This window comes from Candoia aspera, chromosome 5 (genome assembly GCF_035149785.1).
Source record: "Candoia aspera isolate rCanAsp1 chromosome 5, rCanAsp1.hap2, whole genome shotgun sequence".
NCBI classification, from domain to species: Eukaryota; Metazoa; Chordata; class Lepidosauria; order Squamata; family Boidae; genus Candoia; species Candoia aspera.
In genome coordinates this window covers 39,450,966-39,476,229 of record NC_086157.1, presented here as the reverse complement: position 1 = coordinate 39,476,229, position 25,264 = coordinate 39,450,966, and the positions used below count along the sequence as shown (strand labels likewise).

The window sequence follows — 25,264 nt, the reverse complement described above, 5'->3', positions numbered from 1 at the left end:
ACAAAGGAAGAAGGGCAACAAAAAATGAACTGAACAAATAATTCATAAAGGGTCCTCTCAGCCAGCAGGAAAATACATATAGACCAAAGGCACAATAAAATAAGCCACAGTATAACAAAATAAAACAAAGACAAATACCCATCATGCCATTAAACACATCTAAAATCCTAATATTCTTTTAGTTCCACTGTTCCCTGGTTCTCCAACTTCAGGTCCCTGGGAACTAGGGCTTGGCTAACCTGGCTTTGGGCAATCCAGGAAAGAGCTGCTCCACAATTCTCCATGAGAGAAAAAATGCAACAAAAGCCAAATGGAGTTGCTCATCCCACCTGAAAGGAGAATTTTCCTGCCCGTGATTGTTCTTCAGAGTTTGATTTTCCCAGCTCTGATAGACCTTGCCCACTATCTACATGGACAGATTTAGATCTGATTAATACATCTGATTTTAAATAGAAGCTTTCATTAATTCTTTCGTATTGAACCTTTTGGGATGTGATTTTTATCCATTACAGTCCACTAGGGGAATTAAACTTGTGGCTTCTTCCTCTCACCCTTCCAGATTAATGGATACTTGGTGCAGCATTTGGTGGCCCTGAAGCTAAGCAGCTGTTGTATATTTAATAATGGCCATTTCTGGAAGCCAGTGGTTCCCTCAACCCTCACAATTAGCTCTGAGAAGGCCCACTTCAGCTCCAGCATTTCATACCTTTCCCACCTCTGCAAACTGTGAAGACCTGAGGTGGAATGAACAGTGTAGCATGGTAAAATCAAGGAAGTCTGCACATATTCTTCTCGATTGTCAGTGACTGGCCAGATGTTACCAGCATACATGAAAAGAATTTTATTTGGTTCAAGGGAGGAGGAGGAAGAGGTGCGTTAAGCAATGTAATTCTTTTCAGTGAATGGAGAAGCATAAAGAATATCATTCTTAAGAATTCTATAAAATATATGACAAAAACTGATTAAGCAAGGAACTCCTGCTGGTGTTTTACAAAATGCAAACCTTTCTGTTATATACTGAAAAGATCCCATTGCGTACAGACTGTAAAAGTTTTAAATGGGAAGCAGCAATCTTGGGGAAGTTTGGCGCAATCTTGGTCACTGTCACTACATGGACTGGAGGGAACCCTAGTAGGTATCCCCTCATAAATTTCACCAGAAACAGGTTAAGTATATATGAAATAAGTACTTTACCATGTCCACTGGCCAAGTAACAGTCAAAATCCAGGGATAAGCCATGAACTTTTTATATTGCAATCCTGTTTCCTACAATATATAAGGTCAAAACGAAACGTAAGTAGTGCAGTGTGACAACACCAATGTTCTCATAATGATTTGATATAATTACAAACATGCATAGCTAAGTTCTAGCAGTTTTTGTGTATGTTGGCGTTGGCATTTCCATATAAGTAAGAACTTCCTTATCACTTCCAACGTATTGGAAACTCCCTACAGATATCCTCATTTTTCATGAGTGAAACTGCCATTGGTACTTAAGTCAATGAAGAAGCACACACAGTGAAGTGTCCACTGTCTCCCCTCACTTCTCTCCAGCCTTCTCAAATCGCTTGCTGCCTACAACAACCCATGCCATCCATGCCAGCCTAACAGATCTCCTCCAAATTTCTCTGGGCTCTCCAACTCCCCCTAACCTTTCCAGCCTCCTGTAACTGCATCCCCAAACCTCCAAACTATTTAATATTTGGTTTATATCCTGCCTTTCTGCTGCAGAGAGCACCTAAGGCAGCTACCAAATACAAACAGAGAGACATTACGTGTATGGTGTACTGACATATATATGTATGTGTGTATATTATAAACATATATTGTTTATGATTATGTGTATGTGATATATTTATACACACACACACACACACACACATATATACACACAGGCACACAGAGTCTCAAAATAAGCAAACTCTGAAGCACACAATTTGACCAGGGTGCCTAAACTTTTGTATGCAACTGTGTGTTGTGCCCTTGTCTGAAAAAAATCAAAGGCTGTACAATACACAGCACTTCCCTGTCCATTTTTTCCCCACAAGAACCCTGTAGCATAGATTGGCCTGAGACAGATAAACTGGTTCAAAGTTTTCCAGTAAGCTTCCACGACAGAGGGTGGAATCTGGCTCTCCCTGATTTATTTCAAGAAGTAAACGACAATGCCCCATCATCATGACTTTACAAAGCTGCTACTTTTATTTATTTTGCTATTGAAGTCTTACCAAAAAATAATTAAAAATGAAAGACATGTAATAAATTTCATATAAAAATGACTCTCAACAGTTCTGGACTATAGCCTTCTACATGCCTCTTCCATGTGTCCCTCAAACCAATGAAGTTGTGCTCTCCTGCCTTAGGAAAGGAAGAACCTACTTCATCAAATGTCTCTGTCATTTTATGCATCACTTCACAGTTCTGTAAACTTTGGAACATCTCTGCTGTAACCATTCCTATGGAAGTAACAATAGGAAAGTTAAAAGTCCCTTTAATGTATTAAAGTATTACATATATAAATGTTATTTTAAAACAATAATGAGGTAGCAATGTAACAGATTCAAAAGTCAATAAGAAATTAACATTCATCATAATAAATATTCTGCACTTTTATACCACATTGCTTTTTATTTAATGATTAGATCTCATTACAATCATACACACATCTATGAATAATTCAATGGAATACACATCCAGACGAAACATGCATAGGATTGACAACCCTTGATATGATACTCATAAGCACATTTTGGTATTTCAGAATTTCCAACATTCATCTTTATGTGTGAATAATTAACCTTTATATTCCTTAATGTAATTTTGCTTCAGGTTTTAACATTAATAAAGCTTATAAATGTGGTTACTTGAACATGTGACCACTGCCATCTATTAATTTTTACAGCTTCAGCTTTCTTTTTCCTAAGTATTACATTCAGAATACGAATTTCATCTGTCTAAGGCAGTGTTTCTCAATCTTAGCCATTTTAAGATGTGTAGACTTCTGCTCCCAGAATTCCCCAGCCAGCCAGCATGCTGACTGGGGAATTCTGGGAGCTGAAGTCCACATATCTTAAAATGGTTGAGGCTGAAAAACACTGGTCCAAGGAAAAGCAATCTGGCACTCTCCTGATGTTTTAGACTGTAATTCCCCAAAGCCTCAACAAGAATGGTCAATTACCAGATATCTGTGGCTCAAACAATAGAAGAACATCTTCCTTGGTCGGTTGTCAGACTTCATGCCAGACATGGCAATAAATCTCATCACTACAGACACTTAATCCCAAATTCAGGATTTTGCTTAGAGCAGAAGCACACCAACAAAACATAGATAGACAACTTGTTTTATTACAGACAAGATAGAAGCCATATAGGTGCAGAAGAGCTGCATGTGCAGAACCCAGACACTGTCCTATATATGTCTGCTCCAGAGTGTAAATTCTGCACCTCTTCTTCCACCTTTTTAAATCAATGGAAACTTGGCAACTCTCCTCTCAACCCTGAGATTAGGAAACATTTGCTCATGTTTACATAGTGGTTCTGTCTAGTCTGAGAACTGATGCTTCCCATTTTGCCAGCTTCTATCCTTATACCTATTTGGACCAATCATCAACAAGTTAAATCCTACACTGTAAACAAGAATCCCACTGAATGAATCATTAAAACATTTTTTTAATCAGTGTCCTTCATTATAATGTAGAGAAGAGATTTTTACCTTGACAGCCTGAACACTGAATGAAGAAGTTAATGAGATCCAGAAGTGCGACATCTCTATCTTTTTTGTAGGCTTCAACCCAATCATCTACCACAGACTGAACCAGATTGCAAAAAACAGATTAAAAATTAAAAATAGCTTACCTCAACAGTGAGATACAACAAGGTTTTTACAGAGTTTCATCTATATGTCATGCTCCCAGATCAAACATTCCCAGAACATATGATCTGGCTCGCATGCATGAATGAAGTCAACATGTGTCAAGACTTGCAAGTTGGTAGAAATGGGAGGGGGACAAGCCAAGAGTGTGAAAGCATCTTGTTTGGACTATCTCTGGCATCCAAGGTCAAGCTGCCAAGACCTTGAGAGACATCTGCACAGAACTGAACGGACTGGCACTAGAAAGGGGGGCTGCATACCGAAGAAGTGGGGGGGGGTTGAGTTCATCGGGCTGTTTAACTTGGAGAAAGAGCGGGAACTTCTGTTTGCAACTTTTTCACTGTACTGCATACTACACTCCATTAAAGAGATTTCTACTTTAACCACGTATTAATTGAATTTAATGGTAAGCTGAGTAGGGCAGTCATCACATATAGATGTCCAGTCAATCCAGAAAATATGTAGATGTACCTGCATAGCTCTTTTCCCCATACTGACCACCTCAAACAATGTAACAGCTTCAACCACTTCTCCATTTTGCAGCTGGCTTGACCGTCTACTACTGGAAGAGTTTCTTCTTCTGTTTTCGCATTGTTCTCTGATTTTTCTTTTCCCTTTCTAAAGTGATAAAGATGAAATTCAATCCATGATACAGGAACAGTATGCAAGGAGACAAATTCCTTGAAAGAACTGTTCTAGAATAAATACAGAGGTACCAATCCCATTGACCCAGAGTTATCAGTTGGGAGGAGTGGTCAATTTCACTGGGAGGGGGTGGTAGACATGGGAAATATATTTACAGGTAGTCCCCACTTAACAACCATTCATTCAGCAACCATTTGAAATTACAACGGCATTACTGGAACTGCCGTTGCTAAGCGGTAAGGTCATGTGTTTCACCTAATAACCGCTTCACTTAGCAAAGGAAATTCTGGTCCCAATTAGGGTCGTTAAGTGAGGACTACCTGTATGGGCATTTACAAAATATATCTACTACTGTAACCATTTCACATGAATATTAGTATAGGCCAACTTTGGACATACCCTTCAACTTAAATATATTAAACTGACAGCATCCCCCAATATAGTTTTAAGTTATAAAGTGTATATAGTGAGATTTAAGAAGATCAAATTCCATCTTTTCTCACCTAGTTTATGAAATTAGAGAACATAACACTTACAAAAACTTCAATGTTGCTACTTCTCAAGCAATTTCCATTCGGTGCAGTGGATTCAGGGACAACCTTATCCTGGATTCCATTTTCTCTATTCATAATTTTAAAAAGAGTAGAAAAACCTGTATGAGATATGAACTTAAAAGAGTAGAGAATACTATTCTGCAGTCTTGTTAAACAGATTGCTGGTTAAATCAATTTATCCCCAAAAGAAAAAAAAATATGTTAGAACTAATACTCAAAAACTGCTTCTTAGAACATATAATGAATCTACAGTATATTTGACTACAACAAAGCTGTATATACAGCAAACATAAAATCAGAATAGAAATTCTACAGAATCATGCAAACAACATTCTAATGTTTTCTTTTAATGAAAAGTAACTACAGAAAGCTAGAATTAAAAGCTTCCCTCTACTGCTACTTATCTGTGAATAATTTTCTTCTCTGGAAAGGAAAGTATAAATTATATTTTTCCCCATGAGAAATCTTGACAAATCTTTAGCAAACAACTAGCACCTTTCCTGTTATACTACACTCCCAAATTTCATTTAAATCAAATGCACATAAAGTAAACAGGAAAATATTTTCATATGATCTCTGTTTTGCTTTTCCAGTCATCTCAAGAAAGCCATTTTGAAATCTACCAAACACCTACCTGTTTTTATATACACGTATATAAAATAAAGTAAAATAAAATATAAAATATACCAAATATATAAACAGTACTGGTTCCATAATAAAACCACTAACAATGGTGTGTGTCTTTCCTCACTATTTCTATCTTCATACAAATTTCCGCCACAATTATTATTATTATTATTATTCGCATAGGCTAACATGCAGGCAACAATCCTTAATTCAGGCTTGACCTACTTAATGGAAGAAAATGAGGTAGCAATTCCAGACACTGCCTCACTGTCCAATTATCTATCTATCCTAAAGAAGTGCTTATATACATTCAATCAGAACAAATTAGGATAAGGTATATCATTGGCTGAAAGCAAAGAGGAACTGAGGATCCTTACAATGAAGGTGAAAGAAGAAAGTGCAAAAGCTGGCTTGCAGCTAAACCTCAAAAAAACCAAGATTATGGCAACCAGCTTGATTGATAAATGGCAAATAGAGGGAGAAAGTGTAGAAGCAGTGAAAGACTTTGTATTTCTAGGTGCGAAGATTACTGCAGATGCTGACTGCAGTCAGGAAATCAGAAGATGCTTAATCCTTGGGAGAAGAGCAATGACAAATCTCGATAAAATAGTTAAGAGCAGAGACATCACACTAACAACAAAGGTCCGCATAGTTAAAGCAATGGTGTTCCCCATAGTAACATATGGCTGTGAGAGCTGGACCATAAGGAAGACTGAGAGAAGGAAGATCGATGCTTTGGAACTGTGGTGTTGGAGGAAAATTCTGAGAGTGCCTTGGACTGCAAGAAGATCAAACCAGTCCATACTCCAGGAAATAAAGCCAGACTGCTCACTTGAGGGAATATTAAAGGCAAAACTGAAATACTTTGGCCACATAATGAGAAGACAGGACGCCCTGGAGAAGATGCTGATGCTAGGGAGAGTGGAGGGCAAAAGGAAGAGGGGCCGACCAAGGGCAAGGTGGATGGATGATATTCTAGAGGTGACGGACTCGTCCCTGGAGGAGCTGGGGGGTGTTGACGACCGACAGGAAGCTCTGGCGTGGGCTGGCCCATGAAGTCACGAAGAGTCAGAAGCAACTAAACAAATAAACAAAATATCATTTGCATCCAGAAGGTCTCAAGACTCCATCCAGCTGACTTGATGAGTAAGTAGTGTAAAAATGATGGTTTATTAAAGGAAAAGACAAAACATCTGTGTGCAGATGCCAAAATCTCAAGAGACCAGTGAAGGCCAAGGATGATTCTAAACCTCAGACACCTTCAAAACATTTTTTCCCACTCCATTGCTTTGAACTGTACTAGAGAAACTTAAGAAACTTAAAATGGCATCTGGGACTGCTTAGAGCTGTGTTTCTCAACCTTGACAACTTTAAGCTGGGTGGACTTCAACTCCCAGAAATCCCTAGCTGGAAATGCTGGCTGGGGAATTCTGGGAATGGAAGTCCACACAGCTTAAAGTTGCCATGGTTAAGAAACACTGGCTTAGAGTGTTCTGCTAATTGCTAATGGACTTGCCTGCTACTGTCAGGGAAATCCATTATGGACCGCTTAGATAAGAGAAAACCAAACTGAGGATCTTTCCCACAGCCATGTTCAGTTTGGGCCTGGCTTTCATCAAGCTACCTATTATATTACAGAAACAGATACCAAGGCTTAGCAGCAGGCACACACTTCACATGGAGCAGCAGCGCCTGGATGGTGGGGCTTAACATTTTTGGTTGAAATCAACTACCTTTATGATTATTTCTATTACAGATCCATAATGCATTCATTTTCAAGGGAAAAGGTGGCAGGCCCAGGACATGTTTCACTTGACTTTTGTTAACATTTGTCATAGTTCACTGGATAATCATTTCTAGCTTTCCAATCCTGTTCCCCTTCCACCAAACTCCCCTGCTCATCCACATATCCCGCAAGGAAAATAAAAATCTAATTTGGTTTGCTGTGTATGCTGCTATATACAGATTTCTCCTGCAGTCAACGAGTGCTTCCCAAATCTTCATCCAATCTGTACATGTACATTTATTCTGTATTCCTTCCTTCTTCTAGCCAGAGACAACACTAGCATATCTAGGCAGAAGGTCCAGAGAACCAGCACTTCTAGTGTCCTATATATAGTCATCCCTCTATCTCCTTTCCTGCTGTGAATTCAGGATCAAGGGATATATTCTAAGTGGCATGGCGAATGTTCACAACCAACCACAGTCTGAGTGAAGTGTTGCATGTGGGCAGATAAGTCACTGGCTTTTCTCTCCTTTGAGGACAGAGCAATAGGCTTGGATGAAGAGGCAGAGAGCTGACTTTTTCAGCTAAACAACAGTGTTTACATCCAGGGCAGCACTCCCTGTGAGAGAGAGAAAGGGAAGGGATAGGGAAAAACAGTGACTGTGGATTATGAAGATGTGTAAGAGAAGATGGGAGGCATTAGCAAGTATTTACTCTAGAAGAATCCAGATACCTGAAGGCAGCAAGAAGACAGTAGATATTGTCTAGGGTTATATTTAATCTGCCTACTTTTCAGTTTTCCTAATTGAATGGGACAGAGTGTTTAGGAGTTAGTGTTGGCTAATTAAAAAAAATTGGTTGAATCTGCTGCTGTAGAAAAGGCAGCTTTGGCTAATTATTTACTTTTTAAATCTGGTTTGGCAGGGCTTTATTTTAATATGTTGTTAGTGTAGTGAATAAATGTGATATTAAAGAAATGTTTTTCTTTTGTTTCCCTAACAGAATCTATCAGAGTGTTTAGGTGTTAGTGTTGGCTACAGTACTCACCCATGATCTTCTCTGACATCACTGAACTGACATCTTTCTCCTGGAGACATTCACACTCAAGTATGTGAAGAACAGTCTTGAATGTATGGAGTTATATGTGTTGGTATTCACACAACTTTACAACAGCAAAGTCCAGAAGTACCTGGAAGCCAAAACACATACAGTGTTATCCTCCGGGACTTTTCTACTGTAGATGCAACTTCAGAGATATTGGGGATTATCTGAAACGCTCACATACTGAAAGCTCCTGATTGTGTAACAAATGAACAGGACTATATACAGACATATGCACACATACCCACATTTCCAAACCACAAACATAACCTAATGAAACATAAATACTTTTCAATAAAAATGCCAAGCTAATTTTTGTATTCTATTGTTAGGTTCTTACTTGTGGTTAGGGACTGGCACCGGAACTGGGCTCTGCTATCATTTTCACTACATCCTCTCAGCAGGGCAGAAAGAAAATCATCCAGGACAGACACTTCAATATGAAAAAGAATATAAACAGAAGAAATTCCAGTTCACTCTCCTTAGCCCCTCTCCAAGCAGCAGTAACAAACTATTCAAAATTGAAATACCAGGCAGTACACACAATCCCATGAGACACTTAAAAGTAAGAAGCAAACTCAGCAATTTCCAAAGAAAACATAATTATATTTTAGCAACATGAAAATTATATTTCAGTAACATTTTAAAATGGGAATCAAATGTCATTATGAGTGATCCTACAAATATCACAATTAACAGAGCAACGTTTATGGTGAAAGCCAGTTATCTAATTGCAGACAGTGACCAGTACACAAATGAGGAATAATACAGAAGCAATACAGAAGCTCACACTTTAAGGCTTACACTGTAGCTGATGTAGGAAGGTAAAGGGAAAAGTATTGCATTTAACATTGTGTTTAAGGGAAAAGACACTCTCGTTGCAAGAGTTATAAATATACTCAAGCAAGACACTGTGATTCTGCAATCAACTGATGTATATAATTTGTTGACCCAGTAGATCCACATCTCCAGGAAAAAGTTGGAGGAGGAAAGAAAGAGAGGGAGGGAGCACCATTTGAAGCAAACACACTACAGTACCCTGAAAAAACAAAATGTTGCCGTTATCAGCTTTCAGTGACACATTTAGCTCTCTGTGTACATGCCTCTCCATGCCAGACCCTCTCCTGAATAACTTAAGGTGAGCATCCTGTGCAAAGACATTAGATGGTAGGCCAACTTGTCAAGTGTTTCCAATGCTCCTAATGGTTTGAGACATGCTTCCTTGAATATAGGAAGCATATATTCCCCAGAGCTTTTGCAATTTTAATTAAAATGTGGGGAAAGTATTTACTGCTGCCTTCTTCCTCAGCCAGTCTGCCTCAGTTTTTCCGTGAGTTTCAGCTCCTTAAAGGAGCTGCCATCACTCTTTCTTCTATCATTGTTTTCAAGTCATGTTGCACCTAATCTATTTTCTTATGCATGTAAATGTGTATGTCTATATGGATATGTGTTTTATCTTTTCCACTTCTGACCATGTTAACTGAAACATGTCCAGTAGCACTGGATTCTACTTGGGTAAACCACTTGGTCAAGACTGCATGATATTCAAGCTTTTTTATTATAATATTGTTGTTCCTTCTATAGTACTGAAGGTTTTTTGCAGTCATGTTCTGCCCTATCCAGGTCTTCTTCCAACCCTCTTAATTAATTAATTAATTACTTAATTCAGACAGCTGGCAGAGATCCAGCATTCTTATAATAGAGAAGATCTGATCTGAATGTAACTGATAGCCTATTCCCACATTTTACCTCATCTTCCTCTTTTTTCTCTTAGTCCTTCGGTAACTATAGCCTTTTAAACCAAGTCCAAGCAATCTCCAGGAACAAGCCACCTTTGGCTTCTCCCATTTTAACAGCTTTTTAATTAGAAATTATTTTGTCTACTGCTAGTCCTAACCAGACTTGGGAACCATGGCTTGAGTTCACATCCCCACACAGCCCAGTTGTCCCATTTAGTTCTCCATTCAAAAGATACAACCTAGTGTTGTCTCCAGTTAATAGGGCCCCTTACCCTTTTGACTTACATTCTGACTTGAGCTGATTCCCTGTGAGAATTTATTTATTACATACCCTAACAAAAATCATTTCATTTTGTGCTTACAAGTTTACTCAATAAACACAGTCCTCTTTTAAAATAAACTCTTGTGGGCAAAGATACTGGCTAAGTTAGCACAATACACTATTGTCAGCAAGGATACTTTAACACATGAACATGAGAAAGTAAGCTGCTCAGATGTGTGAGAGCAACCCATGTAATGACTAGGGCAGTGTTTCTCAACCTTGACAAGCTTGAAGATGTGTGGACTTCAACTCCCAGAATTCTAGGAGTTGAAGTCCACACATCTTCAAGTTGCCAAGGTTGAAAAACACTGGACTAGGGAAATATATGTTCAGACTGCAACAAACTTGCTGCAATGTTATCTTCAGCAAATTACAGTAACACCAAAATGATGACATGTACATAATGACAAGATCACACAAATGCTGCCAGTATGTACTTGTGGCCTAACATCTGACACAAGTACATAAGTCACTGCATTTGAATGATGACATAACCACACGTCATTTGCCCCTGCAGATGCCCAAGCCTCTTTGTACTAAGATCTTCCATTATTTAGTCTGGTGCTCACTAACATGTTTTCAGGCCAGAGGGCTATCTTGGCAAGTGTGCACAGTCCCCAGATGAACCAAGAGTAATTAAGAGGGTTGGAAGGACTTTTTGTAATGCTATTCTTTCAAAATTTCTACGTCCTCCCTCACTGTCATTTTTGAGGCAGATAAGGCTTAGTGGCTGCTTTTGTGCAGGAACAAACTAGCATGTCCTACAAAGCTACAGCCACTATGGCCATCAGTCAGAGATCAGGACAACTGTAATACAAAACATCTGGATTATGTAACAGGTAGTCCAAAACAACTAGAGTATTAAGATATTTTAGAATACTGGTGTTTCCATATTTTGTTGAGTAAGCCATCTCGGGAATTTATTATTAATAAAATCAAAATTAGGATGTAAATATTACATAGCATTTTAGGTAAGCAAATCTGAAGAGTTGGGGAAAAAAAGCTGGAGAGGTGGCAGTCTTAAGCATTATTCTGGATAATGCCCCTGCTCAGGAATGAAGTGTAAGGACCATTGAAACAATGATGACACTTCAATCAAATGTGATATAAAAAGTGGTCCTAAAAGTTCCATCCAGTCACATTTAACAATGGTTTTCAAAACACAATAGCATTACTAAAACAATCTTGCAATGTAGATTCAAGAGATTCAAATCTTTTAAGGAAATCTTTCAATTTATTTAAAACAACAATAGATACTCAGCTAGAAGGTACCATACTTTTTGGGAAGGGCACCAATAGGTATGAGAGCCTTCCAGTGGGGTTAACAGACACAATCAATGAAACTATAAAAGGAAAAACAGCTTCCTGTAACAATGGAAGTCTTGTCCAAGTGAAAAAAAACAGCGCAAGTTTTGGCCAAGTTAACAAAAGATGTGGAAAAATAAAAAACTGAGGTACACTCTGCTAATAAAATAAAGTCAAAGAATAAACTATCTAAATTATTTGGCATGTTCTGGGGAATAAAAAGGAAATTCATGCTAAATATTATTAGAAAAAGGACTAAACCTAAAACATGAGCTGTATAAAGCTGTTTTACAAATCTATGGCAAAGTCATATTCAGAACATTATATCCCATCCCATCTCACATCAATTTGAGCAATATGCAGGATACAATTATCATATAAGAGTCAGAACACCTTTCATATGAATCAACATTTGGAGCTCTGGGAGAAAGATTAAGAGGGTGGTATGAACAAAGGTTTTTTTTCTCTCCCTATTTTATCATTTATTTTGATACTATATTCAGGACAAAGAAAACATACGTTAATTCCATGTATAACTGAATTTTGAATGTACTATTCTTAAAGTATTTTCAAAAGGGCTCAACATTCACAGAGGACCAATATAGCAACTGCTAATACCACCAATGACTAAAAGGTACTTCCATGTGGTTCAGTCAGGATGTCACTGGATATATTGTCAGAAAGGAAAACTGCATGTGCATCTGCAAAATGTCAGTCTAGAGGTTTTTTCCCTCTGCTCTCACATTCTTAAGCATCTATTGAAAATCTCTTGACTCATTATTGTTCCCTGATGAAACATACTTACAAACAGTAACACCTGTTACAATCAGGAGGCACCTTATTACCAGTTTCATCCTTATTGGGGATCATCAAGACACAGGTAGCCAGATGGTCAAACCTGCATATAGTCATCTAAATATAGAGTCTATACCATACAGGATATGCACTGTAAAAATAGAGTAATTCACCCCTTCCAAGATGGAGGGGATGTGGAAAACTCTGTATGTGGAGGCATGATATAAATATATATCTGTATCCCTCTGTTCTGAGAGTTTACGGAAGAGTATACTGTACAGAATATACCATTCTGTAATCTGACAGACAGGAAGCTTTCCACACCTCTCTTCCTCTGAAGTTTAGAACATTACTTCTTTTGTTATGATGCAATAGAACGCATAAAACTCTGTAACATGTCCATGAAAATAAAAGCCTAAACTGGGTGCAAAGCTGCACAATATATAGTGCATACAATGCAAGAAAGGAGACACCTTGCATGATCATGAGTGCAAATCAAAAGAAAACATGGCAGCAATGTACATGAAGGAAGGTGTCTATCTTGCCCTGTAAAATAAAGTCGGATGCAAAAAAAAAAAACACCTCCCAAATTACAAAAAGACGCTATCGCCAGCTTTAGACTTTGTGCACGAGAAGCACAAAAATCCATAGGTAAGGATCTGATTAAACAAAGCCTCAGCCATGGAAGTTTTCACTTTGTAAGAGAAAGAGCCTTGAAAGGAAAAAAGGAACCATTATCTGAGAGAGAAGAGGGGCTACAGATTACGTTAAAGCCGGTGCAAAGGGGGTCGCCGGAATAGCTACATAAAAAGACGGCGAGGGAGGGACGCTGGAGGGCACGGGGCGCCGATTGACAACCCCGCGGGAAAGCCAAACGGGGAGCTAAGCTCCGCGCACGACCGGCCCGCCTCACTCCAAGCCCAGGCCTGCGTCCGGATACCCGCGCGAGCCCCCTACCCAGCGGCCTGCGCCGGTCCAGAGAAGGACCCGATTCGGACCAGAACAAAGCAAGGCGGTCCCGGCGTCAGTCTGGGCAGCTGCCTTCCTGCCGCTGAATCAATCCCGGGTGCAGAGCCAGACACAGCGCGCGCCCTCCTCCCGTCGTTCTCCTGTCACGTGCCTCGACCCACCCAATGAAAAAGGAATGTGACAGCCGCCCCGGAGAGACTGAGGCGTCGTTACCTAGAAGGGAGAGGCTTTCTTCAAACCCCGCCCATTGGGGGGCTGCTTCCTTCGCCGGGAGGGAAAGAATGGCGGCGAGGGGAGGGGTTTCTAGGCGCGGTGCACTACTTGGTGGGGTCAACGAAGAAGCGACTTCCGTTCCGTCCAAGTCTTGTTTGAAAGCTGAGATGGAGTGCCTTGGGGAATGTTATGAGTGTTGCACATATTGATCGGCATGGGCTCCCGGTGGCGGCAATTGCCACGCTTGGTTCAGAAATTACGCCCGGCGGTTCCTCTGCTGCCAGCTAGCTGTCTCGGGCGTAATCCCGTTAGGCTTTGGCACAACTCTGCTATCAGTTACCGTCAGCTGCCATCTGGCAATGGACCTACTCGGGGAAAGAGTGGGACGGGTGCGTTGTCTTCCTGGGGGGCGGATGACAACGAGGAGGGGAACGAAGACAACGACGACCTGGACATAGAGGACAAGCATTTGGAGGAATCGAGGTTACCGCTTATCACGCAGGAGACGCAGAGAGTGTTTATTGTACACCCGGCTGTGAAATGGGGACCAGACAAGCCGAAGCTGACCACAGGTTTGATCAGGATTGTCGCAATGACTGCATAGAGAGGCCAACCGAGGTGCAGCTCACAGTCTTACTGCATTCAGGAGCCACGATTGGTGCACTTGGATGCTGTGCAAATGCTGAAAACCTCTCAGAAGCAACAGCCCGCTATTAAGGCGTGTTAATAAACTGCGATTATAACATGGGAGAGTGATATAATAGGGCTAAGTTAATAAAAACTGCAGCTTTTCTCAGAATTAGTTTTTTTCCCAAAGTTGCATGCATAATATTTCCGCTTTTTGCAATGGTTTCAGTCCACATTCTGTGTTTTCGGTATCGTCTGCTTGGAAAATGAGATGGTTGGAAGGAACACCCAGCCTAGGACTATGAGATCTGAGATGCAGAAATCCGGGCGATCCTTAGAGGACAGTAGACCCTCTAGTGGTCATTCGAATTTTTGCAGCCCAAATCTGGTAGGTAACCTTAGTAAACTTTCACCTCTCAATACTGAAAAGGGATGTCAGACGTGCTTAACTTTTCCAAAGGCCCCACTTAGCTTCTGAATTCAAAATTAAATATTGAGCTGCTGCCAGGAAGTAATAGCATGGGAACAAAAGGAAACTTCACTTTCATTTATATTAACATTTAACTAAAATCTAATTAACGTAACTCTCCAGTTGTGAATTAATTCTTCTTAAAAATAATCATGTTTGGTGGTCTTGTTTGGGGAAAGAGCATGGCTCTTTTAGTCCCAGGTTCTTTAGAATAGACAAAACAGGAATTTTTTTTACATTAATCAAATAATCCCAAATGTGTTCATAGATCACCCATTCTCAGCCACTCTAAAAATGGCAGGCCAAAAGTAAATACAGTATTGTCATTTCAAAACAATATTATTTATTTTTTAAGATTATTACAGGTGGTCAGTAGAGTTGATACCCAAATATACATTTAAAGGGGGGGGGGGAAATCCTAAGAGATCATCACATTTTGCAAGATTTTGGATTTTTTTGCTTAACCTTATAAGATTTTAAACAGGAACATCAAAATCTCATGAAAGTTGGTGATGTGTGATTTCAGCCATTTAATTTTTTAAAATTAAAAAATTGAATTTTGGGGTACCGTAGACATCACCTTGAGGAATCATATGCTGCCTGCAAGTGCCACATTGCCAAACTGGTTTATATGGTGGTTCTCAACCTTTACTGCTGTCATAGTGCTCATAAAGGAAGATTAAGAGCCACTGTTTGATCCATATTGTATGTTTTATCATTTGAAATATTCAGACTTGAATGCATTGACACTTTACTGATGGCTGTGCTATTGATATATGGAAAGCCTGCTAATGAAATTCTATCTTGCTGTAACACTTTACCCTTAATTTCAAATAAATGAATTTTCCAAAGTATCATTACATCCATTTTTTTATGTAGTTGTTTATAGATAAGCAAATGTTAGAAATACATATTGTATGATTACAGTTACAATTCCATTTTTTCCCAATATTATAGCCGAACTGCAGCTAGCTGAAGCTGTTACTCTAATAAACACCCTTCAAAACTGGACAGTGATCGATAAAATCATTCTGCCTATACAAATTCCTGACAAGAAATTTATCTTTCACAAAGGAAATTTTCAACTTCTAACTGGTAAGAATGAAGCCCAAAACTTAATGCAAGATTCTAAGGCCAAAAAACCCTATTTTTCCTTTAATGTATGATTACCTATAATACTTCATTTTATAGTTAAGATCCTATAGTATCCTATGATATGATTTTACAATGAATATTTCTATTAGTATGAAACCTAGACCAAATCCTTGTTTGCAATGAAATAGATTGCCATATTTTAGAAGTCTTTTACTTGCAGTTTTCAGATAAATTAGAAATATAATAGTGCATATTGTACGTCTTAATTTTTTTTTAACAGAAGTGGTGCTATAACTTGCTTGAGTATATAAGCTATCAGAGATTTGATTCATTAGTATTTGAAGCATGGTCCTGAGTGAATAACTGTAGTGTTCCAATATTATTTCACTTCTAAAATCAACAATTAGATCTTACTGATGCAAAAATAACCATCTTAATCATTTTCTTTTAGAAAGGATTAAAAGATTGCCTCTTGTATCATCTGTCTTTGTAAATGTAGAAGTACTCTCTCCTGTAACTAAAGTAAGTACATTTTACTTTGAATCTCCATTCCTTTAGTTCAACCCTTTGGAATTTTTTTTATGTGCAAACTGTAGAGTATGCATGTTTCCAGTAATGAGATGCATTGACATCAGTGGTCCAGATTTAATTCTGGCTTTATACATTAGCTTCATGTGAGTATAAGACTATAACCCTATGGACATTTACTTATGACTAAACACCATTGAGCCCAATAAAGAATTAGGGTTCCGCCCCCTGAGGTAAAGGTAAAGGTTTCCCTTGACGTAAAGTCCAGTCGTGTCCGACTCTAGGGGGCGGTGCTCATCTCCGTTTCTAAGCCTTGGAGCCGGCGTTGTCATAGACACTTCCGGGTCATGTGGCCAGCATGACGACTCGGAACGCCGTTACCTTCCCGCCGAAGCAGTACCTATTGATCTACTCACATTTGCATGTTTTCGAACTGCTAGGTGAGCAGATTTTCTGCTTATAGTGAGACAAGCAGAATAATAAAGTGGAGGTCAGCACTAGTCAGTTTTTGTGGTTGGCTACTTCCTAGTTCCCTCTTAAAAATATAAATGCTGATTTCAGATAACTTGCAAGCCAACTTCTGCAAATGTCTAAGCAAGCTATTAAGGAGGCTTACTTGAGCTCAGGGGCCTTGGTTGCTTGGAGGTTTTGGTTCAGGTGTTTTGCACCTTCAGTTGAGATTGGCAATGGAGACAGCAGATTTCATGCTGGTATAGTTTTCTGCCAACTCAAATACTATAGCACTTTAATTCAACCAAGGGAAAAGTTCCTGCAGCTTTCTGTTGTTATTATCAAGTCAAAAGTGGCTGATCCTCTTGCATCTTGCTCCACCATATTTCCTTCCTTCATCTGAAGGAAGAAGCTGTGTGCAAGACAAGTCAGGGATTTCCTGGAAAGACTCTGCTTGGCATAGTTCATCTTCCTTCAGATGCCAGGCTAATTAAAGTCCTCCATCACTTACCTTCTGGAAGACTTGAAAACAGACCTTCTCAATAGCAACGCTTTCTCTGAAATAGTCTGCCCCACAAAGTTCAGATGGCCTCTTCCCTGTTATACCACTTTGGAAAACTACTAAAACCACAGTTTTCCAGTGGCACTTCAGGTTGGAGAGAGCAATATAATAGAAGAAGCTGTATCAGGGAGATATCATTTTATCTATCTCAGAGTTACATTATGTATTTGTATTTATTTAATATGTTTTAAGGTGTTATGCTCTGTTGTGACATGTTTTATTATCAGCTGTCTAGAATAGGAGGAGACATATTCATATATGTAAATGAATAAGTATTTTATTTAACTTTTTATCTATAGCTATTTGATCTAGTTTGGCACATTTTAATTTTATCTGTTACTTTTTAACTTTTCACCATCTAATGTTGCACTTATGAAAAAGGATCACCGGTACCCCAGATGTTTCTTTGTGAGCAGAGTTCTTCCTCTGCAATGTAACACTCCATGATGACATGCAATGAATTATCCCCACAGGATGCACTTTGGCATTTATTCATTATAGGCTAGAGAGAGGCTTGAGGGCAAGTAAATTTGCAGACAGTATTAAAAACTTCCATTTATTTTATATTTTTATAGAAAGAACTTGAAAAGGCCTGGGGCGTGAAGGTTTTTGACAGATACACAATTGTCCTTCATATTTTCCGATGCAATGCTCAAACAAAGGAGGCAAAACTCCAGATAGCTTTGGCTGAACTCCCACTTCTAAGGTACATAAAGTAGCAAAAGTAATGTTATGTCAATAAGATGGAAAATATACTATCAGGTAATAATTAAAATAATAATACGTGGCCTACTTGTCTTAGATGATATGTTTATACATTTGTACAATGTTTCACATAAGGAAGTTTAGATCAAACATGAAAACCTGATTATTATAATTCCACTTAATAATATTTTGTTTCATTCCATGACTTTCTGTTTGAAGATGTATGTGTGTGAGAGAGAGAGGGATTTTGCAGAACCCTAATAGCAACAAGGCCCTGATGTATCCGCATTTGGGCAGCAAAATCTTTAGGCGTAGCTAAAAATCTGAAGGTATACATTTGTTGAAAGTAGTTGAGCTTAATTAGTATATCAGCTGAGTCAGGGCTGTTATAGAGTTACCTTCAGTAGATCAGTAGATCCATTCAAAAAGACATAATACTTTCTTTCTCTCTTTTCCCAGGACCAATGTAAGAAATGAAGTTACTCAGTTAGACCAGCAGAGAGGTGGCTCAAGATACATTATGGGGTCAGGTAGTGTGAATAAGTTGGAAAAGAATATCCCAATAACTGATGTACCCAGAATCAAAACAGTCACAAAATACTTTTCCCATAAAAGAGATCTTTCACTTTATATCGAAATGATAATTGTATCTGTTTACAAAGTATTTGACCTTGTGTTTAATTGTCATGCTTTTTTTCTCTATGCAATAGCAAACATTCTTGTTAAAATCAAATCTAACAGATGAGGCAGAATCTTGCTGGTTGGGATAGTCTTGTAGTATTTGGCCATCAATATGCGTGGTCCTAAAAAACCAATTCAGAACTAAGTCACTTCCATGTACAGGACAATGTATTTTTATGGAACTCTTCTTATAATGTTGGGCATATCTATATTAAAAATATTTGTTTGGATCTGGTTCTGTGGCTCCAGGGAGAACTCCAAGTAGGAACAGAAAAAGATCTCTTGCTCTTTCCATAGATCGTTGCTTATAAAAATGTATTAGTGTAAATGGGTTAAAGTTTAGAGATCACTGTAGCTATGATATGTTGATGAAGGCATAATTAGCTTTTATTCATTTTATATGCTTAAGGAATACACATCTTCTATGGTATTGTGTTGTATCAGCTTTTGCGTTCTTGATTCCTTCTAAAATTCTTGATTTCCATAGTATACATTCAATTTTAATAATTATCAAAGTTTAAGTTACTGTATAAGATAGAATTTCAATGAAAACTTTAAAGTTTTTAAAATACTATATAATTTTTGAGATTGGTCCCAGTATTTATTTTCATTGTAGTCAGAATTGCTGCAAATCAACATTATGTTTCATCGTATGCTTATTTACTGTCCTATGGTTAATGTAAATATTACAGGCTACTGATGGCACCAAAGTATTGGCATCAAATATTATGATTACTGCATTTTTATTTTTATACCGTATATAGTATGCATAAAAATAAAAATGCAGTAATCATAATATTCTCTTGCTTTATGTTTTTGACAGGTGAAACCTTCATGGAAATTCAGCTTCGTCTCTTAAAAGAAAAAGAAGTTAAAATTCGAAAGGCTCTACAGAAGCTTAAAAAAAATAGGAGTTTACTCAGAAAACAACGGAAGAGATGCGAGTTTCCTATTATTTCCGTAATGGGCTATACTAATTGTGGTAAGAACCATTGTGCTGGAAATTCATGTAAACATGTTAAATGCTTTTGTACAGAATATTTGAATTTGTGGAAAGTAAGATGTGTGTGTATTTATTTTTCCTAAAAATGCAAAATTATGCTCTTATTTGTTAGAAATATGTCTTCCATATAGAATTCAGTGTTTCAATAAATTATTTTTCCATTCTACGTTGGTAGAAATTCACAAAGTTCTAAACAGAAGTTATGCCTGGTTGAAATAGTCAGATGATGATATAGACCAAAATGTAAATGTCCATATAGTTTGTATCAGGGATTTTCAGCCCTGCAAATGATGTCCTTTTGAAAAACTTCATGTGGTATGGAGAGCTGAATACAAATACAAAGGCAAAAAATGGCTCACTGTCTCTCCCCATTTGTTGAATCACTTTCTGCATACCTCAAAAACCCTTTGAAACCTGCTGGGGAAATTGATACTAAAAATTCAATCATTTTTAAGTTTGAATGCTGCTAGAAGCAAAGCTTAGTGTGAATTTCTTAGTACAACTTTGATCATTCTTAAAAATGAGTTTAGATATTCACTGGGGGTTTTGTTAATTGGAAAATTTGCATGCATAATTTTGCATTTTTAGGAAAAATAAAATATTCTAAATTTTAGTTACTTATAGCTTTTCCCATCCTTTCCACCTGGAAGCAAACTGGAAAAACAAGGTTGTAATTGGGAAGGAATTTCCCAATTTAAAGTACATAACATCTGTCTTGAAACTAGAGACAGTTACGTAATATATATATGCATTCAGTAATGATTGTCTATTATTGTCATTATTTATCTCTTTTTTTAAAAAAGACTACATGAAGCCAAAATTGTTCGATTTATATTATTTCTGTCTTTATTTCTGTTAGGGAAGACCACTCTAATCAAGGCTCTCACCGGGCATGCAAAGTTACAGCCTCGAGATCAGCTTTTTGCCACATTGGACATTACAGCTCACGCTGGACACCTGCCATCTCGGTTGACTGTTCTATATGTTGATACTATTGGATTTCTCTCTCAGTTGCCCCACAATCTTGTTGAATCATTTTCAGCTACATTAGAAGATGTAGCTTGCTCAGTAAGTACCACAGCAGTCCTTTGTTTATTTGTTCATTCATTCATTTCCTTACCATTCAAAAAAGAATAACAGGTCATTTTCTAATTTAAGATGGAAATATAAAACATGGAAAGAAAACCAATATATAATTTAAAAAAACAGTAGCAAAACATCATTCGGCAGAGTTGAATGTGGCTTTTGAAAGATAGTAAGCATCTTTAGTTTAAACTACACTTCTGACTCATGCAGCTATACCAATTGTTCTATAATGTGTGCTTGCTTTCAAAGAATTCAGAGTCTTTCATTCAACCACCTATAGGAAAAGCTAGGATTGCTTTCTATCAGTTGAAACGACACATTTTTGTAGCTAATGTCTGACTTCCTGAGAGTCGGCATGATGTAGTGGTTAAGATGCTGACTAGGAGAGAGAAGATCCAGGTTCTAGTCCTACCGTAGTCACAGAAGCCAGCTTGGTGACTTTGGGCCAATCACTGTCCCTCAGCTCTAGATGGCGAAGTTGAAAAACATCTATCTACAACCTGCACTGGAGCAGTCTGGTAGATTATGGTCTATAACTTTCAGTGAACAGGCCTTCATCCTGCAGTGGACTCATTGGGGCTGAATCATCATCATCCTCATCATCATCCTCCACTTCAAGCATAGACTTTTATTGTTTGGTAGAACGCTGTTATGATGCCATCTTGAACTGACTTTGAACTACACCTTACTAGTTAGTCTAATGCAAATAACAACTGTGTAAGGATTGTTTGTATATTACAAAAGAGAAAGATATGCTGAACAACTTCCTAATTTTGGCCTTAATTAGACTGTTATGGAAATAGGCTTATGTAAGAATCCTGTCAACACAACATCTTTTGAATAATGTTGGATTCATTCATTGGCATCAATTGTGTGAGTTTGGGACAGAAATTGAGGTTAACATTTGGTTTTTACCATGCAATTCCTTTTTACTTTATGGTATTTTTTGCAGTATTCAAGAAACATGCTAAATACCACCCATCTAACAGTCCTCCAATATTGTTCAGTTTTAGTTTTGTACCTTGTATAGTAATGTCTGCAGAAAATCTAGCTTTCTTTTCTTCCCATCAAATAACTGAGTAATTATACATGTATGTATTTGCTCTTAGGATTTAATTGTCCATGTGAGGGACATTAGCCATCCAGAAACCAGCCTCCAGAAGAAAACTGTATTATCAGTTCTCAAGAATCTTAATCTTCCCAATCATCTACTTGAATCAATTATTGAAGTACATAACAAAGTGGATTTAATAGATAGGTAAGAGATAACCTAACTTTCAAAATGCTATTGTAGTTTATGTTTTGGCTATCTCAGTTCACAACAAATTAAACCTATAAGTATTTCAGTTGAATTACTACAAGCTTATCATTGAAGAAACAAAATGTCTTAACTCGTGTCCCAAAATTATTTTCATTGAAGTACAGAGCAGAAATTTAACTAATCTGATCAGTGTTTCATTTATAATTGGATAAAATTACAGTTTCTGAAGATAAATTTTTTAGCCTGAAGGTGCTTTTGGAATTGACACAGTCTGTGGAAGCTTAAGTGGTGCTGATAGCTAGGTGTACTATTTTGCCAGATTTAGTTGGTGGTATTTAGTTAGTTAGTTAAATTTATGTCAGCTGCATCTCCTTACAGGGAAAGAGCATCAGGTTACATGGTGCATTTAAGACTTATTTAAAATAAATAAACTAGGATTCTATCCAAAGGGCAGGAAGTGGTAACGATCTGGGATGGGTCTGGAATGGAAGAAACCAGCTGAGCAGGTTTCTGAGGGAACTGTTATCTGTCTTCCGCCATCCCTCCAGATGGCAGTTGGTGTAATGGTACAGATTATGTAGAGGTGAGCAGGGGGAAGAAGCAAAGACTCCAAATGAACATATACATGGATTCTTCTACCCTTCTGATCCTCTCCGGTACTTTTAAATTATCTTCCAAAAAAAATTCCCTTAGTATATAACACTAGATCATTTTCCTGCAATATGATATTAACGTGACATGATAAAAACTCATCAGAAAATAAATGTTTCTTACTTAGAACAAAAGAAAAATATGAAATCCAGAGTGCTATAAAATGTGTGTGTTATAGAAACAAGCTAGCTTTCTATAGTTATGCAAGAGTCTGTTGCTACATAGATATTTCTCAATTGCCTTCTGTGCCAAGGTCTGTCTCTGATTTGTGTTTGCTGCTAGGTATCAACCTAAAGAACAAAACGCTATAACCACTTCAGCTCTCCTTGGACATGGTTTAAAAGAGCTGAAAGAGGAAATTGAGACAAGAATTTTGAAAGGAACTGGGAAAAAAATTCTGACAATTAAAATCAATTTATCTGGACCTCAACTCAGGTCAGTGACAACTGCACACAAATAGTGGCTGAAAATCAGGCAAATTAGTATCAAAACCCTACTTTTCAGAAACAGTTTGCTTTCAGTTACTTTTACTGTATTTCATCTTTAGACAAGTTCAATATTACTTGCTGATCCAGCTTTTTTTTTTCTTGGTAAGCTCATTGAATATGTAAACGTATATTTTCCCTCTGTCAATTTATTGGCTGTGCGTTTACACAAGTGCTGCCCTGCCAATAGCTAAAAACAAAGCTACATATATTATAGAGTAAGCTGCAGAGAAGAGCTTGTTGATTGTGCTGTGCTTGTGAACTACTGTGTTTAAATGAGAATGGGGAAAACAATGAGGAGTTCCCCTTTGTTTGTTATACCCAATTTGTAGCAGCCACTCTTTCCCACATCTTTGTATATTTTAGACAAAGCATATGTATTTATAAGTCACAAACCCCATTTCAAAAAGTCCTCCAAACCATCATCTGAAATCAAAATTGCAAGATTGCAATCCTGCTTTAGAGGATTTGAGTTTACGAAGGGAAGAGAAAGCATGCAAGCTTGGGATACTTTTCTAATCCTTGAAACCATGGTACTTGGGATACTATGATTGATAACATTCTTTCTCTAGTAACAAGACAAGAACTGTGTTATATCGTTGCAGTTGGCTCTACAAAGAAGCAGTAGTACAAGAAGTTGTTGTTGTTCCTGAGGATAATACAGCTAAAGTAAAGGTCATCATAAGCGACGCTGCCTTGTGGAAATACAAACGTCTATTTCCTCAATCTAGTTGTTTGTCTTGAAAGCAAGAACCTGCTTTGCCTCTGGGAGAAAGGTCCTCCAGCAAATTTTTAAGAGACAAGAAGTTCATCAGAGCTCCAGCCACAGTGATGAGACTCCATAGACTAACAGTGACTCCAGTGGACTTAAAATTTAACACATAGATGTTTATATGAAAATGTTACTGCTGATACAAGGCTCTCAGTTTTTCAACAGAGTGTTAGAGATGACAGTGAGATGAAAGATGTGCCAGGACAGTTTTAAGATTTTGGTGGGGGAAATGGGTTACCCATGTGTGACAATTATATTGAGGAGAGACTGAGGTATGCTTAATGCTAGAGAATATACTTATAGGAGTACATAAAGCTCTGTTGGCATTCTGCTAATTTCAAGTTTTGAGTATGGGATGGGTGTTGATATTATATTGTGTCATTTGGAGTCTCTTAAATTGTTGGAATAATATGTGATTGCTTCACATGAGTTGCAGATTCTTACAACTAAAAAAATCTGTAGCCAGAGAGAGGGTGAAACAGAATAAGCAATCCAACCCAGAATAACACAGCTCAAATGGGAATAGCTAGGATAATATGCTGTATGCTTATCCATGTAGGTTGGAGATCTCAATACATCCTGCTACCCATTAGCTTCATTCTATCTGTGGGCTACAGAATTGGTTGCTGACTCCCCTGCTAAAGGTATTGCTCTAGAAGATTCTCAGAGCAAACGTCACTGCAAACAGTTATTCAGGATGGTAGATCAGGAAAGTGGCAGGCAGGGTCCTGTTCACAGTCCACTTCCCCTTTCTAATCCATCACTTGTGAAAGAGTTGTGACACAACCCCATCAACCTCAGCCATCACAAAACATTTTCCTCTCTCCAGCAGAGAATTAAATCTTGTTCTGCTTCCTTGTTCTTTCAGACATAATTCTCAGGGCAGTGCTGAGCTATTACTGGGGAGAACCAGGTTCTAGGCTACTCCCTCAGCCATGGAAACTTTATTGGGTGACTTTGGTCCAGCCAAACATTCTCAGTCTGTTCTCTCTCACCATATTGTGAGATAAAATGTGGAGATA

General features: G+C 38.0%; 2 protein-coding genes across 4 annotated transcripts in view; one reads left to right on the top strand and one right to left on the bottom strand.

The window, feature by feature from the left end:
• LOC134498767 (cohesin subunit SA-2-like) overlaps positions 1 to 13,761 on the bottom strand; it is a 60,416-nt gene extending 46,655 nt beyond the window's left edge. For 2 of the 3 annotated variants that reach the window (XM_063305033.1, XM_063305035.1), the window contains exons 1-8: positions 13,643 to 13,761; positions 8,865 to 8,957; positions 8,471 to 8,612; positions 5,053 to 5,137; positions 4,343 to 4,489; positions 3,713 to 3,809; positions 2,380 to 2,456; positions 1,195 to 1,266 (exon numbers count right to left, since the gene is read on the bottom strand). In XM_063305033.1, coding sequence (XP_063161103.1) covers positions 1,195 to 1,266; positions 2,380 to 2,456; positions 3,713 to 3,809; positions 4,343 to 4,489; positions 5,053 to 5,137; positions 8,471 to 8,520 — 528 coding nt within the window. In that variant the 5' untranslated portion in view covers positions 8,521 to 8,612; positions 8,865 to 8,957; positions 13,643 to 13,761. The remainder of the gene's footprint in view (positions 1 to 1,194; positions 1,267 to 2,379; positions 2,457 to 3,712; positions 3,810 to 4,342; positions 4,490 to 5,052; positions 5,138 to 8,470; positions 8,613 to 8,864; positions 8,958 to 13,642) is intronic. The other variant, XM_063305034.1, reaches the window with a different exon arrangement.
• Positions 13,762 to 13,998: 237 nt separating this feature from the next.
• GTPBP6 (GTP binding protein 6 (putative)) lies at positions 13,999 to 24,577 on the top strand. The gene is made up of 10 exons (XM_063305030.1): positions 13,999 to 14,439; positions 15,921 to 16,058; positions 16,510 to 16,580; positions 18,174 to 18,304; positions 18,763 to 18,833; positions 19,808 to 19,966; positions 20,847 to 21,055; positions 22,183 to 22,331; positions 23,268 to 23,420; positions 24,076 to 24,577. Exons 1-10 carry the CDS (start codon positions 14,082 to 14,084, stop codon positions 24,212 to 24,214), a joined length of 1,578 nt encoding a protein of 525 aa, XP_063161100.1. The 5' UTR covers positions 13,999 to 14,081; the 3' UTR covers positions 24,215 to 24,577.
• Positions 24,578 to 25,264: the final 687 nt, after the last annotated feature.